Genomic DNA, 19,476 nt, shown 5'->3' on the forward strand with positions numbered 1-19,476 from the left:
GACCTCCGCTCCCAGGTTTCTAGCTAGCTCGAGACCTGAAATTATGGCTTCATACTCGGCCTCGTTGTTAGTTAACCTGATAGTTTTAATAGCTTGCCTAATAGTGTTACCCGTGGGAGGTTTCAGAACTATGACTAGCCCGGATCCCTTTACGTTTGACGCTCCGTCCGTAAAGAAGACCTATGCCCTCGTCGAAATATCTGATTTTAACAGCAGTTCTTTTTCGACTTCGGGTACGAGGTTAGGAGTGAAATCGGCCACGAAGTCTGCTAAAATTTGAGACTTGATGGCCATTCGAGGTCAATATTCGATATCATATCCACCGAATTCGATGGCCCATTTGGCCAATCGTCCTGATAGTTCGGGCCTATGTAAAATGTTACGAAGTGGGCATGTGGTTAATATGCTTATGGGGTGGCACTGAAAGTATGGTCGTAACTTTCGAGAAGCGCTAACCAGCGTGAGTGCTAGTTTTTCCAAGTGCGGATATCTAGTTTCCGCTTCTCCTAGGGTCCGACTTGCGTAGTAAACAGGAAATTGCGTACCTTGTTCTTCTCGAACCAGGACACTGCTTATGGCGACGTCTGATACCGCTAAGTACAGGTAAAGTCTTTCGTCGGTTTTCAGAGTGTGCATCAGTGGGGGGCTCGATAGATATCGTTTTAGCTCTTGTAACGCTAGTTCGCATTCCGGTGTCCAAGCGAAGTTGTTCTTCTTTTTGAGCAGAGAAAAAAATTTGTGGCTTCGATCTGACGATCTTGAAATGAACCGGCCTAAGGCTGCAATTCTTCCTGTTAACCTTTGTACAACTTTTACGTTGTCTACGATGGTGATGTCTTCAATGGCCTTGATTTTGTCGGGGTTAATCTCGATTCCCCGATTTGATACCATAAAGCCGAGGAACTTACCAGAGCTGACTCCGTAAGCACATTTTTCGGGGTTTAGCCTCATGTTGTATTTCCTCAGAACATCGAATGTTTCCTGCAAATGGGTCAAATGATCCTCTGCGCGCAGGGATTTAACTAGCATGTCATCAATATAGACTTCCATTGTTTTACCTATTTGTTCTTCGAACATTCCATTTACTAGGCGTTGATAAGTAGCTCCTGTATTTTTTAGCCCGAAGGGCATTAAATTATAACAATATGTTCCATATCTGGTCACAAATGAAGTCTTTTCCTGATCTTCCAGGTTCATCTGAATTTGATTATACCCGGAATAGGCATCGAGAAAAGTAAGGATCTCGTGGCCGGCTGTGGCATCGATCAAGTGATCGATGTTTGGCAGTGGATAAGAATCTTTGGGGCATGCTTTGTTCAAGTCTTTGTAGTCTATACACATTCTAAGTTTGTTTCCCTTTTTAGGCACTACGACTACATTTGACAACCATTCGGGGTATTTTACCTCTCGAATGGATCCTATTTTGAGCAGTTTAGTTACCTCATCCTTTATGAATGCGTGTTTTACCTCCGATTGGGGCCTTCTTTTTTGCTCCACCGGTCTGAATCCAGGGGACACACTCAGTCGATGTGTTGTTATGTCCGGCGGGACTCCTGTTATATCTAAATGGGACCAGGCAAAGCAATCGAGGTTATCGATAAGAAATTGAATGAGTTTCTTCCTGAGTTCGGGGCTCAAACCCCTTCCCAGGTATACCTTTCGTTCGGGCCAATGTTCGATCAAAATGATTTGCTCTAATTCCTCTATTGTTGACTTGGTTGCATCGGAGTCTTCGGGGATCATGAAGGATCGAGGGATCCATTGATCGTTATCTTCTTCGATGTTCTGCTTACCTGGTTGGGTCGAGGCCGGTGTTTTTGATTGCTATTTGGCGTTCCGGTCTTCGACTGTGCCTTCTTTTGAACCCGATCCTTTTGCCGGCGAGGATGAAGATGTTGGTTTTGCTTCCTCGACGGAGAACATTTCCCTTGCGGCTGGTTGTTCCCCGTACACTATTTGGACACCTGTCGATGTTGGGAATTTGAGGACCTGGTGTAGGGTCGAAGGTACAACTCTCATGTTGTGGATCCACGGCCTTCCGAAAAGGGCGTTGTATCTCATATCGCCTTCGATCACGTGAAACTTTGTTTCCAGGATTGTTCCGGCAACGTTTATCGGTAGGGTTATCTTGCCTTTGGTGGTTTCGCATGCCATATTGAATCCGTTTAACACCAAAGTTGCGGGTATGATCTTGTTTTGTAGGCCGAGCTGTTCTACGACCTTCGATCTGATGATATTGGCCGAGCTACCTGGATCAATTAACACACGCTTAATTTTAATTTTATTCATGAATGTGGATATTACCAGTGCATCGTTATGGGGTTGGATGATTCCCTCTGCATCTTCATCATTGAACGATACAGTCCCCGTGGGAGTGTAGTCTTGAATTCGAGACCGCTTTTCCCTTACAATCGACGTTTTAGTGTGTTTAAGCATAGATTCCTGAAGGGCGTCGAGGCCGCCGATGATCATGTGAATGATATACTGTGGTTCTTCTACTTCGTTTCGCTTTCCGACGTCTTTGTTCTTGAAATGGTTCTTTGCCCTATCACTCAAAAATTCCCTAAGGTGCCCTTTATTAAACAAGCGGGCTACTTCCTCACTTAATTGTCTGCATTCTTCTGTCTTGTGCCCATGGGTGCCATGATACTCACACATTTGATTGGGATTTCTTTGGGCCGGATCGGTCTGCATGGGTCGAGGCCACCTGGTATCTTTGATGCGTCCGATGGCCCATACGATGGCGGATGCATCGATGTTGAAGTTATATTCTGATAATCGAGGAACTTCTATAGGATCGACATATTTATCGAAGCCTCTCTTGCTCATAAGCCCCCGAGAATTTTGCCCTCGATCATACCTTCAGTAATTTCGAACTGTCTCATGTGCCGAACCGTGCTTCATCCGTTCTGTGACGTACGGCTGGTGTTGGTCTTTGTTTGACCTTTGTTCCCTATTGGTTTCCCTCTGAAGTTTAGTGGTTGCACGGTTCTGACGCGTGGGTTCATACTGAGATCCTAATTGATCATCTTCGACCCTGATTTTCGATTGATACCGATTATGTATATCTGCCCAAGTTATTGCAGGGTATTCGATCAAGCTTTGTTTCAACCGACATGATGCCGTCGAACTCAGTCCGTTCAACCCTTGGGTGAAATCCTGTACGGCCCAGTTGTCTGTGACTGGTGGCAAATCCATACGTTCCATTTGAAACCGAGATACGAATTCCCTCAGTGTTTCGTCACCCCTTTGTTTCACTTTGAATATATCTGATTTCCTCGTTGCCACCTTTATGGCACCAGGATGTGCTTTTACGAACGAATCCATCAACATGGCAAAAGAATCAATAGAATTTGGTGGCAAGTTGTGATACCAGATCATTGCTCCCTTTGCGAGGGTCTCTCCGAACTTTTTCAACAATACAGATTCGATCTCATCATCTTCCAAATCATTGCCTTTGATGGCACATGTGTAGGAGGTGAGATGTTCGTTAGGATCGGTCGTACCGTTATATTTGGATATTATGGGCATACAGAACTTTTTTGGGATTGGTTTCGGGGCCGCGCTCGATGGAAAAGGTTTTTGTACGAACTTCTTCGAATCCAGCCCTTTCATCATTGGCGGAGCCCCCGGGATCTGATCGATCCTAGCCTCATATGTTTCGAATTTTTTGTCGTTGGCTTCGACTCGTCTTGTGAGTTCCTCGAGCACTTTAGCAATTTCAGGAGTGGTTCCCGATTCTCGCTTGTTTGATTTTATTGTGTCGGGCTCCATTCTGGGGGTTACTTCTCGAAGAAGTGGGTTGGAGTTTGGCTTACTTTGCATGTGAGTTTGGCTCTGCAACTGAGCTATCGCTACTTGTTGGGCTTGTAGCATTTCGAAAATCATACGTAAGCTGACCCCGATTTCCCCCGTGTTGTGGGTGTCTCAGGCTATGGGTCGAGCGGCACCCTGAACGCTTCTTTCATGCTCAGAACGCTGATTCACCTCTAGAGCTATTCGTGAATTTATATCTATTGGTCCTCCGGCTTGAATTTCAGGTTCTTCAATTCGAGCCTCGTTACCGTTGTTGGATAACCTTTTGGCTCCGGGTACCAAGTTGTTGGTTTCATCCTGAAGGCCGGCTTTGAGGTCGACTGGCAGAGCCATTGTTAGTATGAAGTTGTAAGTTAGAGTGTACTGTATATTTGTGTCAAATAATCACTGTTATCCTTAGCCCCACGGTGGGCGCCAAACTGTTTACCCGAAAAATCGAATAACGTTGAATTTATGTATGGTTCTAAGGATAGGCGGATTCTTTTGAACTAAAGATAACAATACACGTGTTTGATATATGAAATAGAAATAAAGAAAAGAGATCCTTGTGAGCTTTTGAAAGATAAACACAACAAAGTTCTTGATATTATGGTCGAGCTGCCTCTATTACAAATCTATCTTGCCTTTTATAGGCAAGGGTCACTACTTTATCTATAATAACATAATAGGATTATATTACTAGTGGAGTACCCATGATGGTATGTCTCCTCCCTAATTTCTGCCAAGATTCTCTCCCTTGGTGTGGTTATAACAACCTTTTGTCTGCGAGCTCGATACTGACCCGAGATCGATGGCGGATCGAAACCTCGAGCTTGGTTAGAGCATGATGATCACCTTCGAGCATCGATGTTCGGGACCCGTGTCGTTCGATGTGGCCTCGTACGGTTCGGACGACCTGACGCTCGACGCCTCTAATCTCGAAATTAGCTCGAGCTCTCTATGTATATACCCTCCGTGAGATGCTATCATCGATCACTCTTTATGATCGAGATAAGGTTTTGACCGTATACACCATCCATGACATTTGCCTATAGCTTACTACACATTATTGTTTATCTTAACTTATAAGAAGCTTTTATCCAAGCGAGAAAGGAAAAAGAAAGAAAACTAAAAGAAATAAACAGAACTCAGGATATGTTGCAATTTAATGACACAGTAATTACCTTTTTAGCAATCTGATTATAAACCTCATTAGAAAAAAATGACAAAGAAGAAAGTCATTTAGCATTGAAACAGTATTTTAAAAGGTGTGGGTGTAAGGCGAAACGTTTTACATATGCCTCAGCGAGGCGTAAGTCCCGAGGTACGGGGTGTAAGCCTCATGGTTATTTAATTTTTTTATATCTCATAAAATAAGACAAGAGTGAGTTGCTCTAGTGGTGAATACCCTCCACTTTCAACCAAGAGGTTGTGAGTTCGAGTAACCAAGAGGTTGTGAGTTCGAGTCACTCCAAGAGCAAGGTGGGGAGTTCTAGGAGGGAGGGAGCCGAGGGTATATTGGAAACAACCTCTCTACCCCAGAGTAGGGGTAATGTATGCATACATACTACCTTCCCCAGACCCCGCTAGTGGGATTATACTGGGTTGTTGTTGTTGTTGTTGTTGTTGTTGTTGTTGTATATCTCATAAAATAATATAATTACAATAAATAATTTTAAACAGGTAAGGTACATGCATATGGTGTTCATCGATTTAGAAAAAGCTTACGATAAAGTCCCAAATGAGGTTTTATGGAGATGTATAGAGGTTAGTGGTGTTCCTATAGCGTACATTAGGATGATTAAGGATTTGTACGATGGAGCGAAGACTCGGGTGAGGACTGTGGGAGGAGACTCAGACTATTTTCCTGGGGTTACATCAGGGTTCAGCTCTTAGCCCATTTTTATTTTCCCTGGCGATGGACGTGCTGACGCGCCACATTCAGGGGATGTGTCATAGTGTATGTTATTTGCAGATGACGTAGCGCTAATCGATGAGACACATTGCGGGGTTAACGATCGACTGAAGCTGTGGAGGCAAATTCTAGAGTCGAAAGGTTTCAAGTTGAGTAGGACAAAAACTGAATACATTGAGTGCAAGTTCAGTGTGGGGACGCAGGAAACAGAAGTGGAGGTGAAGCTTGATACACAAGTCGTCCCCAAGAGAGATAGTTTCAAATATCTTGGGTCTGTTATTCAGGGGAACGAGGATATTGACGAGGATGTTACACATCGTGTTGGAGTGGGGTGGATGAAATGGAGGCTTGCGTCTGGTCGTGTGATAGGAATGTGCCACCAAGTCTTAAGGACAAGTTCTACAAAGTGGTAGTTAGACTGACTATGTTGTATGGAGTCGAGCGTTGGCCAGTCAAGAAATCTCATGTACAGAAGATGAAAGTAGCAGAGATGAGGATGTTGAGATGGATGTGTGGGCATACCAGGAATGATCGGATTATGAATGAAGTTATTAGGGACAAGGTGGGTGTGGCCACCGTGGAAGACAAGTTGCGGGAATCGAGGGTGGGGTGGTTCGGGCATGTGAAGAGGAGAGACATCGATGTCCCAGTGAGGAGATGCGAGAGGTTGACCATAGCGGGTCAGAGGAGAGGTAGAGGGAGACATAGGAAGTAATGGGGAGAGGTGATTAGGCAGGACATGGCTCTTACTTCAGCTTACCGATGACATGACCCTTGATAGGGAGGTGTGGAGGTCGAGGATTAGGGTTGTGGGTTGATAAGTAGTCGAGAGTCTCTTCTATTTGTAGTAGTAGTAGTACTAGTACTAGTCTTGTATTCTTCCGAGTTCCTTGCTGATTAGACGATGTGGCATTATTACCGGTAGTTTTCGCACTTCTCTTATAGCTTTGTATTCCTAGTTCTCTGCTATTACATGATGTGCTATTTGTTTCTTTTATCTTATTTCCTTGCCATTGTTAATGTTGGTTTATTGTGTCTTTGTCATTGTTCTTGAGCCGAGGGTCTATCGGAAACAGTCTCTCTTCCTTCATAAGGTAGGGGTAAGGTCTGCGTACACACTACCCTCCCCAAATACGACATGTGGGATTGCACTGGGTTTGTTGTTGTTGTTTAGGTAAAATTACATAAAATTTGAAGAAAACTATAAATAAGTGAAACATATATATAGGTATGCTCCATCACCACCAAAACCTAGTCAAAACAATCCATTATATGCTACTTACAAGCACAAATAACTTGAGTTGAAAAGAATAAAATTTTCAACTATAAATAAGTGAAACATATATATATAGATATGCTCCATCACCACCAAAACCTAGTCAAAACTATATACATATATAGTTGAATCAAACTATAAATAAGTGAAACATATATATATATATAGATATATATATGCTCCATCACCACAAAAACTTAGTCAAAATAATCTATTATACGCTACTTACAAGCACAACTAATCCGAGTTGAAAATAATAAAGTTTTCTACATGGAGGAACAAAAAGGACGACTAACCTTCGATTTGAATTTTGAACTTGCTACTATGGAAGAGAATGAAGTTTTCTTTGTATTTGCCAAAAAGAATTGACTATTCGTTGCTTTTGGGAAATAGCAGCACCCTAGCGAACAAGATAAAGATTTGGGGAAAACCGTAAATTAGAGCTTCTAGCAATAAAAAAAAGGTATTGAGTTTTAAATTTAATGTTTCAATTCTTTTTTTAATTTTTTGAGTAATTACAAGCCGATTTTTGAGAATTTGGGTATTATATTAAGAATTTATTCAACAAATTTTGTTTTAATTTGAAAATGTCTCTTGGGCTTACGCCTCACTATAAAAACGCGGCTCAATGCCCGGACGTATGCCCCGAATTGTTTGGCGTACGCCTCTAAAGAGACTTTCTCCCCACCATCGCTTCGAAGCATTTTTGGTGTGCTTCGCCTTAAGGCTTGCCCCGAAAACGCCTTTTTGACACAATTGCTAGCACCAACTTATTGTATCTTCCTCTCATGTTAATCGAATCAGACTTTCAAAGAGTTGGTCGTATCTCATTTATTGATGTAATAACATAAACTAATCTGCTCCAACTTGACAGCGTCTGTCGATTTGACACCCCTACTCCAGTTTATTAGGCCGCTTCCCCATTGCATAAGATACTTAATTGTGAAGGTTCATTACAATCAGTGTTGTCAAGGGGCGGCGAAAAGCGCAGAAAAGGTTTAAGGTCTGTTAGGACTTTAATGAAAAAAAACGCAAACCGGAGAATAAGTAAAAATATGTATATGTAATCCAAGACCAATGATTACAAGCACGAATAACAAATATATAGACAAAACAATTGGAAAATAATTACGATAAAATGAAATATCAATTGTTTAGGGTTGCTCCTTTTCAGGATTACACTCGTTGGCAAGGAAAAATATGCCTTAGAGCCTTGATGCGACACTGAAGCGCTCCCAGAGCTAGGCGAAGCGCTCAACATGGATGGTAAGGACAATATTTTTATTTTGGTTACAAATGGATTAATGTTACTAATCCGACCAAAGTTGCACCGGGGAGAGAAGTCATTTTTTGTTTAAAGAAAAAATAATTGCATTTATGGAATTGGAGGAAACAGGCAGAGAGATAGAAGCGTTTCACTGTATTAACAAAAACAACTGATATCATGCCTGTTACAAGCAACATATAGTTACTCATGTTGCATTGACTTCAGAAAACATGGAAACCATAGCTACAAATGAGAAAAAGAGTAAAAGACTAGCGTTCCTAGTCCCGGATCTAAACTATTTTCATTGTATGATACCATCAGTCATCAAAACAGACGCACTCTCAATTCCCATGTCAAGGAAACAGACTATCCATTCCATGTCATGCAAATTTAACTTCAATAGTTTTGCGTTTCTTTAGCCGAGGAGTAAGCAACTTCTCAACAGTCACAGTCAGAATCCCATCTTGACAAACAGCAGAAATTGCATCAGTATTAATATTCTCTGGCAGTGTAAACTTCCTCATGAACTTCCCAACCCTTCTCTCCATTTTAATATACTTTCCCCCTTCTTTCTCTTCTTCCCTCTTCCTTTCTCCACTTATCAGCAGCACATTGTCATCTTCCACCTGCACCTTTATATCTCCAGATTTCAACCCGGGCGTATCCACAATTAAAACATAGGAATTTGGGTACTCTTTCATGTCCGCTGGTGTTGCAGCCATGGCCTTAGCGTCACATGCACAGTCTCTTGCTGGGGCATTGATGGACTTGTCCGAGTCGTCACAGGCGGAATCCATGAGGTGCTGGAGAGTGTGGAAGAGCGGCAATCCATAATGCAAGAGAAGTTTTGCAACATCAACTGAGGCTTCCGAACGCATTCGTTGCTCACTTTTTAACTTCTCGGATTGCTTGTCAAAAGCAGCTTGGATTGATTGATGATGATTTGACAAACCTAGCATCTTATTGAAACATTTATGATGGACACTATTAGCCTCACCAGCATGCAAACGCAATCTTTCAAGAGCCTTATTCCAAGTCCTAAAACCAATTTTTGAAAAAACTTCACCCGCACTTCCATGAATGAACTCATGTTTGAACAAATAACAACATAGACAATATGCAGCATCTTTCTTCACACTATACTCCAACCATCCAGAAAATGGACCTTCGAACCAACTTGAATTAAATTGACGCATTTTATTCCCAATTTTAGTTTTAGGAAATTGATGCTTGGAAGGTTGACAAGGACCTTTATGAATGTAGTGTTTTCTCACTTCTTCTCGTATTCGAGGGCTATAGTTAACGAGGGGCATTCTCTCTCCTGGATCATCTTTAAGTGACTCCAAATTGAGTTCATCTATAAGATGGGAAAGATTGGCATTCATACGAATTTCTGGAGCTATCGTCGGACTCAGGGATGGACAACTAGAACTAGAACTTGGTTGAGAATGATCCAACTTCTTGAGAAATATATCCATCACAATTTACAAGAATTATGAACACTTCCTACAATACAAAAGTTCAATCCAATTCAATATAGTAACCCAAAACTAAAATATTGGAGTATGTATTTCGTACAAGAAAAGCGGGCTTGCTATAGATGCATATTTAGATACTCAAAACAAAGACTTACAATAATAAGCATTCTTGAAGATTGAAACAGAATCAATTTTTTTTTAATAACTAGAAGTTAAATGTTAGTATAAATTAACATGGTAGTGAATGAGTACAGCCATTACAAACTAAGAATTCTGTACCGGCCATCCTTGTTCATAATGGTTGGGGAGTTCTCTCCAAACTACTAGGTCAAGGGTTCAAGGTTGGTAGACAATCTCAAACAACAACTATAGTAAGAATTCTGTAAAACTGAAAGGATTCCAGAAACTCTAAGATTACATCAGTGTCATTCCCAAAATCAGTATTATATTAGGTTTTAATTTTCCTTCTACAGAAAAGAAATGAATTTCCCATCCTAGAATGATTAAAACAGTAACTTATTGAAGAATTTCTATTTTCTAGGTTTATGCAAATAGATTTACTAGAGCTGTTCTTCTAGAAAAACAAAATTAGTTGTCCGTCATCTATTGGAAAATGATACTGAATAAAAGATAGAAACAAAATAGTGCAGAGTTAAAATGGGAGCAGAAATTTGAAAAGAAGAGAAATGTAATAGGGCTAGCTTGATGATTTCAGAGAGAGACTCACAATTACGGAGTCAGCAAGTCGGTGATGCCAGAAATAGAATCTCTGCGCAGCGGCACTTCGACGGAGAGAGATTGACAGTGAACGGCACTGGTGGCGGCGGCGGAGGGTGGCGCAGCGCAGCAGGGGAGTCTCTTTTGAGAAGGAAACTATAGGGAGTATATTTTATGTTTAATGTTGGCAAATATGTATACACCTCCCCTTAAACTTCGTCTCAATTTCCATTTAGACAGTTAAACTAACGGCATACCTATTAAACCTCTAACTCAAACAAAAGTGTATCTATTAAACACAAATATGCCATGAGCTGCACCTAAATGAGGCGCGTGAAATAATGTTCATCATTTCTTTTGGTTTTTTTTATTTGTTTTAAAACATTTCTTTTCCCCCGCATATACAATAAGCACCAACACTCACCATGTAACCATCAGACCACCGCCACTCTTTATCCATTACCGCCACCATTGACCATCATTCCCTAAAGATCAATCAGCCACAAACATGTGACATCATATTAAAAAAAAAACACCGTCTTCTTCCTCACCATATTCTACCACCACTCACCATAGTTCAAAGTAAAAAATTTAAAGTCCAAATGCTAGAATTTGAGAATCTTAGAATCTTCAAAATTAACCTGATTTATCCCAAAAATCAGAGGCAAAACCACTACAATATTAAAAAAAACAGAGAGAAACCCAGAAAGAAAAACCAACAATTTCACCTACTAAGAAATCAAAATGGATTCTTCACATCAAAATCAAGTAATTTCAAAAGTGATGAGGCATAATTTCGTCAATCACAGCAGGCCCGGCGAAATCGAAAAAAAAACTTGGAAGCTCCAAAACAATACTGAGCGACGAAGTCAAGCCAACCATTATTCCTCCAATGAGGACTTGAAACGAAAAAAAATCGATTTATCTTCCAATATTTTCTCGTTTTCTCCTTAAAGATAAAACAATCAAATATTTATCGACTTGCGGTGGTGTCACAACGGTGAATATAACAGGTTGTGAATTTTCTTGTTATTTTGGGTGACCATGAAATTGGGTAGATATTAAAGATGGATTGCAGAAGAAATGGAGGACTTTAGAAATTGGGGGATAATAAGTGAAGTGGAATCTTAACATATTAGTTAGTTGACTGTGAAGTATTTGATATAATACTTTTTTGGGAGAAAGAAGATGACGAAAGGTGGAGAGAGATCAGGGAAGAAGACAGGCGGGGCGGGGGTGGTTACTGGGAGAAAAAAATAATGTTTGTATCTATTTTTCTTTTTTCTTTTTTTCTTTTGCTGACTTGTCATTTTCTTATTGGTCTTATTAGCAGGGTCAGCAGCAAGTAGCATCCACACACTTATATATGTTTAGAGTTGTCAAATGTGTGTTTAATAGGCACATATGGGATGAAATTGAAGTGTTTAATAGGTACTGACCCTAGTTGAAGTATCTAAATAGAAATTAGAGCCAAGTTTAAGGGGTTGTCTAGGTATTTGGCCTTTAATGTTTAATGAATAAGAAAAAATTGTCAGCTACTTAGCACTAAAAAGTCAGAATTAATAAAGAAAAGATTTAAGTTAAAATGCACTAAAATGTTTACATAATCATACTGTTGATTTTAGAGAGAGAATTTCTGACTGCCTCACTTATATATTTCTAGCTAACCCACGTGTTTAATGAAAAGGAAATTACATAATTAACTTATTCTATAAGCTACTCAAACTATGTGATACAACTGTAGATCATTGACAACCCATGTGAGAAATAAGACGAGTCTGATGAAGGCCTAATATGGGTCTTTACCTGCATAGCCCAATAGATTCATTTGACTCATTTGGTCTTAGTCATTGGAAAGAAAACTCTAACACCTCTTCATTCTTTTCATTCTGTGACTTAACCTGGGTTCGATGAAGTGTCACTGGCAACACCCCCTCAAGTTGGAAAGGGCGGAGAGAACACCCAACTTGCTTAATAGACCACGATGAAGAGGGGCTTGGTAAAGATATCAGCGAGCTGGTGGTGAGAAGGAAGAAAAGAAAGAGAGATGAGACAAGCTTGGAACTGTTGCCAGATGAAATGGCAGTCAAGCTCCACATGTTTGATACGCTCGTGAAAGACGGGGTTTTTTAGAGATGTGGATAGTAGCCTAATTGTCCGAGTGGAGAGGTACCGACAAAGAAGGAACGACAGAAAGATCATCGAGAAGACGAACGAGCCAAGTCAGGTCGGCAACAACACGCCTTATTGACCGGTACTCGGCCTCAATAAAAGACAAAGAGACGGAAGGCTATTTCTTGGATTTACAAGAAACATGACATCCCCCCAAACTAATGAAAAACCCATTAACTGAATGACGACTATCAAAGCAGGAACCCAATCAGAGTCGCAGAAAGCGAGCAAGTCAAGAGAAGGATCATCGGACATGAAAATGCCCAAACTAGGATCACGAAGAAGGTAGCGAAGGCAATGATGAGTTGCAGAGAAATGAGACTCACGAGGATCCTGCATGAATTAACTAAGATGTTGAATGACAAAGGAGATGTCAGGACAGGTATGGGTCAGAAAATTGAGTTTCCCCAATAAATGACGATAGAGCAAAGGGTTAGAAAGAGGGGCACCAACCCCTGCATACAACTTGGAAAAAGGATCCAAAGGAGAAGAAGCAGGAGACAGACCAAGGAAATCAAACTCAGTAAAAAGTTCAAGGGTGAACTTGCGTTGACATAGAATCAGTCCAGAAGGCTCATGGAACACTTCCATGCCCAAAAAATAAGATAAGTTCCCAAAGTCTTTTATCTTAAAAAATTGATCTAGAAACTGTTTTAATTCATTGAGCTCCTGAATATTGTTGCATGTGAGTAATATATCGTTCACATAAACATCCACCAAAGAAACAAAATCACCATTCTTTTTGTAGAAGAGAGAGTAGTCGTTTAAGGAGTGAGTAAAGCCCTTGAAATTAAGGGCAGGAGTCAAGCGGGCATACCATTTCCTAGAGGCTTGACGAAGCCCATAAAGAGACTTCTTTAAGCGACAAACCAAATTAGGAGTTGGGGGGTCTAGACCAGTGGGAAATTTCATATAAACCTCTTCGTATATATCCTCATGTATAAAAACGTTGTTCACATCAAATTGATAAAGACCTCAATTTTTCTTTACTGCAATAGCAAGTATACACCTAATAGTGGTCATTTTGACCACATGGGAGAAGGTCTTTGTAAAATCAATCCCTTCTCGTTGAGTGTCTCCTCGAATAACCAAACGAGCCTTAAGCATTTCCACACTTCTATCAGATCTTAGCTTAACATTGTAGACCACTTACAGGGTAGTGCTTTCCCCCCAACTGGTAATGGAATAATTTCCCAAGTATTATTGTCCTTCAAGGTATCAAGTTCTTTGGCTATTGCTTCTTGCCAACCACGGTCTAACGCTGCCTGGGAGTAGCTAGAAGGCTCATCTACATGAGGTAGGGAGTTTAAAAAGCTTTGGTTAGGATTAGAAAGTGCAGTAGGAGAAATAGTAGAAGGGGAGACATGTGAGAGGAAACAGGATGTAGAGACATCAGTTAACTATACTGCTCCACAAATATAGTTAGAAAAATAGACATATGCATTGTGCTCTCTCAAAGACCTGCGCAAAGCATTAGTAGAAGCACCGGGTGAATGATCAGGAATAAAAGTAGGAGAAGAATTAGATGTAGTAGATGATATAGGAAGAGAAGTAGATGAGGTAGAAGGGGTAGAAGATGCTATAGATAAAGGGCTAGGGGAAGGACTAGAGGGATGTGAAGGAAGGGAAACAGGAGGTGAAACAGAAACAGAAGACTCAACAGAAGGAGCAATATGGGATGTGGAAGGAGCAACAAGAATAGAAGGAGAAGAGGGAGTAGGAGAAGGTGAGGAATCAGTAGGTGAATGAGTTGGAGATGTAGAGAAATCAATGGTGGAAAAGATAGGAAATAAAGGAGAGAAATTAGTGCGAAGACTTGTAAAAGGAAAAATATACTCATGAAAAATCACATTCCTGGAAACAAAAATTTCTCTACTCTATAAGTTTAACAACATGTATCCTTTGTTTCCAGTAGGGTAGCCAAGAAATACACAAGTAACTGCCCTGGGATCAAGTTTGCCTCTAAGATGAGGCAAAGTGGAAGCAAAACATAAACAACCAAAATACCTAAGGAAGTGTAATAAAGTGCTTTGTGAAAAAGGACTTCATAAGGGGATTTATAGCGAAGAAGCTTAGTCGGAAAGTGGCAGTAAGGAGACATTCCCCCCAATAAAAAATAGGCACTTTAGAATGAAAAAGAATGGCCCTACAAGTTTCCATCAAATGCTTGTATTTTCTTTCGACAATACCATTTTGTTGAGGAGTACCAACACAGATGGTTTGGTGAAGAATTCCTTTTGAAGAGAAGTAGGCTATGGCAGCAATATTGCTACCTAATTCAAAAGCATTATCAAACCTAATTATCTTGACTTTGACTTCAAATTGTCTTTCTACCATATATATGAAAGATTTGAGGATAGTGAAAGCATTACTCTTGGTCCTCCACAAATAGGTCCAAGTACCCCTAATAAAATCATCAATAATTATAAGGAAATATTTAAAACCATTATGGGTAGGTACCTTATAAGGACCCCCAGGTATCAATATGGATGAGTTCAAAAATGTGAGAAGTAGAACTGTTGCTATCAGAAAAAGACAATGTGTGTTGTCTAGCCATAGGGCAAATAGAACGCGGAATATCTTCTTTACAAATAACAGTTTATGGTAAAACAGAAATGTATCTCATGGTAGAAATGGGTAAATGTCCCAACCTTACATGTCACATATTGTTACCAAAACTAACAAAACTAGACATAGAATGTGAAGTGCAACAAATTTGAGAAGTTTTTTGTGTAAGTGTAACATTCTTATTTGGATGCAGAGAATCAGCAGAATGGTGGATTGAATGGAAAAGATAGAGTCCAACTTTGACACCACCAAGGACCAGAGGCCTCCTCAAAGAAAGGCCCTGCATCAAACAATAAGTCTCAGCAAATGTAAGAAGGACTTTGAATTGGCTGCATAATCTGTTGACTGAAATCAGATTGAATTTAAAATCTAGGACATAAAGTACTCTATATAGGGTCAAATCTGGGTGTATAGTTACTTGTCCTGCTAGAGTAACTCTTACCCTTTGTGAATTAAGAAGGTTAACATTAACATGATTGAGTAATGGTTTGATAGTAGCTATGATAGTGGAGTCAAATGTCATGTGCTCTGAAGCACCAGAGTCAAGGATACAAATATGACTCTTAGAATTATTATGTGAATATGGAAGAATAGGAAAGCATGTGCCAGTACAGTTAATATTGACATTGACTTCAGAACTTGATGTAGCTTGCTGACTAATTTTAACTTGTTGAAGTAGTTCTATCAACTGTGATAATTATTCCTGTTTTATACCAATTGTTGTCTCTGCATCATTAGCCTGAACTTGTCCATAACCTTCATCTGCTTTGACTGCATTCCCTTGAATGAGATTCTGAAATCTTCTTTTTTGATATTTGGCTTAAAATTCTGTGGATAGCCATGGAATTTATAGCATTTGTCAATTGTGTGTCCTGACTTTTTTGCAATAGTTATAATTGAGATTCCTCCTATTTTCTTGGTTGTTTCTAAAATTATAACATCCTAGTGAACTACCAGTATTCATTGCAAAATTTGTAGCTCTTCCTTGAGTCTGGTTAAACCTTTGTATTGGTGCAGTAAAAGAACTAGATTCACTAGGATATTGACCCATACTTTGTATCCCTCTTTGTCTTTCTTATTGCAGAAGTAAGTAATAAGCTCTATCAATGTTAGGTGGTGGATGCATCATCATGATATTTCCCCTAACACTAGTATATGACTCGTTTAATCCCATTAATATTAAACTAGTTTCTACCTCTCTTCAAGTGCAATATTTTTGCCATTAGCTCTACATTTGCAATCAACACAGATACACATAGTCCTAGCACCGTGGTTATATATCATCCCATATAGCTTTCATCTTATTAAAATAAGTTTCAATGTTAGATGATCCCTGCACTGTTTCTAACAACTGTTTTTGTAACTCATATGATTGTGCTAGATTTGATTGCCCATACTTATCCTTGAGTTGTTTCCATAAAATCCTCACAGATTTAGAATGAATCACATTGGTATAATATCTGGAGTGAGAGAACTCAGAAGCCAAGCAAACACCATGTCATTGTACCTTATCTAATATTTCAGATCTGGTGAATCATCCTTGGGCCTGAGTAAGCTATCGTCAATAAATCCTAGCTTGTTTTTGGCTGATAACGCGATCAGAATTGATTTTCTCCAACCTCCCTATCTAGTTCCATCAAAAGGAGGAGACATCAAGCACATTCCAGGAGAATCAGAAGCATGCAAAAAATAGGGATGATCTGGATCAATTTTCATCGCCATTGCAGCAATCAAAGCAGTTTCAATAGTGAAATTCTGAGAACTTCGACGAAAAGAATAGAATTCCAGAAGATCTAGAAGAAATATGTAATAGATTGGAAGTGAAAAACAATTGGGTCAAGCAAAAGCTCTGATACCATGTTGATTTTAGAGAGAGAATTTCTGGAGAAGCCAAAATGAATTTTTATTCTATTGATTTTGTCTGCTACTTTTATAAGCAAAAATGAATATATATACATCTAACTAACTACTAACCGCCTCACTTGTATTTCTAGCTAACTCACGTGTGTAATGAAAAGGAAATTACATAATTAACCTATTCTAGAAGCTACTCAAACTATGTGATGCAACTGTAGATCATGGATGTGAGAAATAAGATGAATCTGATGAAGGCCCAATAGAGTTTTTACCCGCATAGCCCAATAGGTTCATTTGCCTCATTTGGCCTTCGTTATTGGAAATAAAACCCTAACACCTCTTCATCCTTTTCATTCTGCGACTTATCCTGGGTCCGGTGAAGTGTCACCGGCAACACATACATCATTATATCCAGCCTAAAGTACAACAAAACTATCTGATAACCACCTCGGTATTGCGATTTATTTAAATGAGTAACTAAATTTTGATCTCATCAACTAAATGATCTCCTCTAACTAGTTATATTTGAATAGAAAACAATAATCATATATTTTTTATTTTATATAAATGAGACAAAATTAAATTTTATAAGAAGCCAATACCAACCGTTGCAGTGAAGCGGACAACAAATAAAATTCAAAAGTGTGAGAAAATAAAAACCATGATATGTTTTTTTACTAGTAAATTGTGGTTAGAAGTTTTATTTTATGAGAGATATTTCGAAACGAGCATAGACCAATTTCTTTTGCAATTGGACCCTCTTAATCTTAGGGTCTTGAGATTTAGTGCAACAACTCTTCTTTAGTGACAATATGGAGGTCTTATATAAAATTGAATTGAGTAAAAATCAATATCTGGGGAATTACCAAATTGTTTGGGAAATCTTTCTTCTTTAAGAGAACTTTATTTATATTCAAATGCATTGAGTTGCACAATTCCACCAAACTTTTTGGACTAACAGAGGTAGAGTATCAATTCTGAGTTTGTCCTCCAACTTTCTCAATGGTTCTTTACCTTTAGTAATAGGAAGTTTGAGGAGTCTAAGAAATTTAAATTTATCAAGAAATCAATTCTCATGACAAACTTCGAGCTCACCATTGAATGACTTTGAAGGTCCTATACCTGAATCATTTGGAGACTTGGTTACTCTTGAATACTTGGATATATCCGGAAAAAACCTTTCCGGAATGATCACCGAATTGTGCGGACCATCTCAATTCAATGTGGTGGAATGCATTAGTCTATAGCCTAAAAAGAAGAAACAATAAGAGAGCTTTAACTTTTGTTCTTACATCAATTTCACTAACATTATAGGCATAACCATTTTCTTGTTTTGGTTGGTCAAGTACCGAAAGAGAAGTATACTTAAAGGTGGTCTTTGCCTTGTGTTTCAAAGTATACTAAAGGAATTTAGCTTAGTTCTTGAACAAGGTTCGGAAAGTAGCTGAACTGCTGGTTTGATTCTAATACGTAGTAGTATACCACTATGACCTTCAAAGCAGTAGAATATACTTTACAACAATAGATTATAGATTTGCATAGGTTAGGCTTATTGTTGTAACATGCTTTGGCTGTTGACAAACTGCATTCTTCGGTTCTCTAGTTATTGCCAGTATTTATTCATTGTGGTTATAGCGAGTAGTAGTAATTACTAATTAGTATTTCAGTTTGTTCACTATCCCGATTGAAAAAATAATTGCACTCAAGATATCTACATAATCGTATTCTATATATTCTATACTTTATAGCAATCAAAGACAGAAAAGTAATTCTAGCATAAAGAGAGAACGCCTTCCTTCTCTCTAACTTATTGCATTCTTTCAACCTTTTCCAACCTCCCCCTAATCTCAATGGCTACTACTACTATTGACGAAGATCCTTTACAAATTCCACCAAAACTGCCAGATAACCAACAAAATATTCAAAACCAAGAAGTAAAAGCGTTGAATACCCCAATCGACGCAATAAATTCTCCTCTTCCATCTTTCAAGGATAAACTCTTGGAAAATAATGAAACTATCAATATCATCGCAAACCCCATACCATCCTCTACTTTCTCAATGGACACTCAAGACCATGAAACTGAAACCTCGTCCGTGAAGGAAGATAAGAAATTCCCCATAACTGTACATATAACCTTAGAGGATATGCAGAGAATATACCACCCATGGAAACTCTCACTAATCATAAAACTTCAAGGTAAAATAATCCTTCATCAATATTTGAAGCAGAAAATCCAAGAGTTATGAAAAATTAATGAAAATTTCCCACCCATATATTTGTGCAACAATTACTTTATTGTCAAATTACAAAAAGAAGAGAACATGAACTTGGTCCTTCAAAAAGGTCCATGGTTTATTTATGGAAATTTTATTTCAGTGTAAAGGTGGCAATCAAACTTTGTGGCAATGTAGGCTAAACAAATTCTCAG

At 39.1% G+C, this 19,476-nt stretch overlaps 1 protein-coding gene across 1 annotated transcript; it reads right to left on the reverse strand.

The window, feature by feature from the left end:
- Positions 1-8,389: 8,389 nt before the first annotated feature.
- On the reverse strand, positions 8,390-10,628 carry LOC107802504 (uncharacterized). Its single transcript, XM_016626023.2, has 2 exons — positions 10,459-10,628; positions 8,390-9,759 (listed from the first exon to the last, which is right to left on the reverse strand). The coding sequence occupies exon 2, from the start codon at positions 9,729-9,731 to the stop codon at positions 8,634-8,636; it is 1,098 nt and encodes a 365-aa protein (XP_016481509.1). The 5' UTR covers positions 9,732-9,759; positions 10,459-10,628; the 3' UTR covers positions 8,390-8,633.
- Positions 10,629-19,476: the final 8,848 nt, after the last annotated feature.

This window comes from Nicotiana tabacum, chromosome 23 (assembly GCF_000715075.1).
Source record: "Nicotiana tabacum cultivar K326 chromosome 23, ASM71507v2, whole genome shotgun sequence".
NCBI classification, from domain to species: domain Eukaryota; kingdom Viridiplantae; phylum Streptophyta; class Magnoliopsida; order Solanales; family Solanaceae; genus Nicotiana; species Nicotiana tabacum.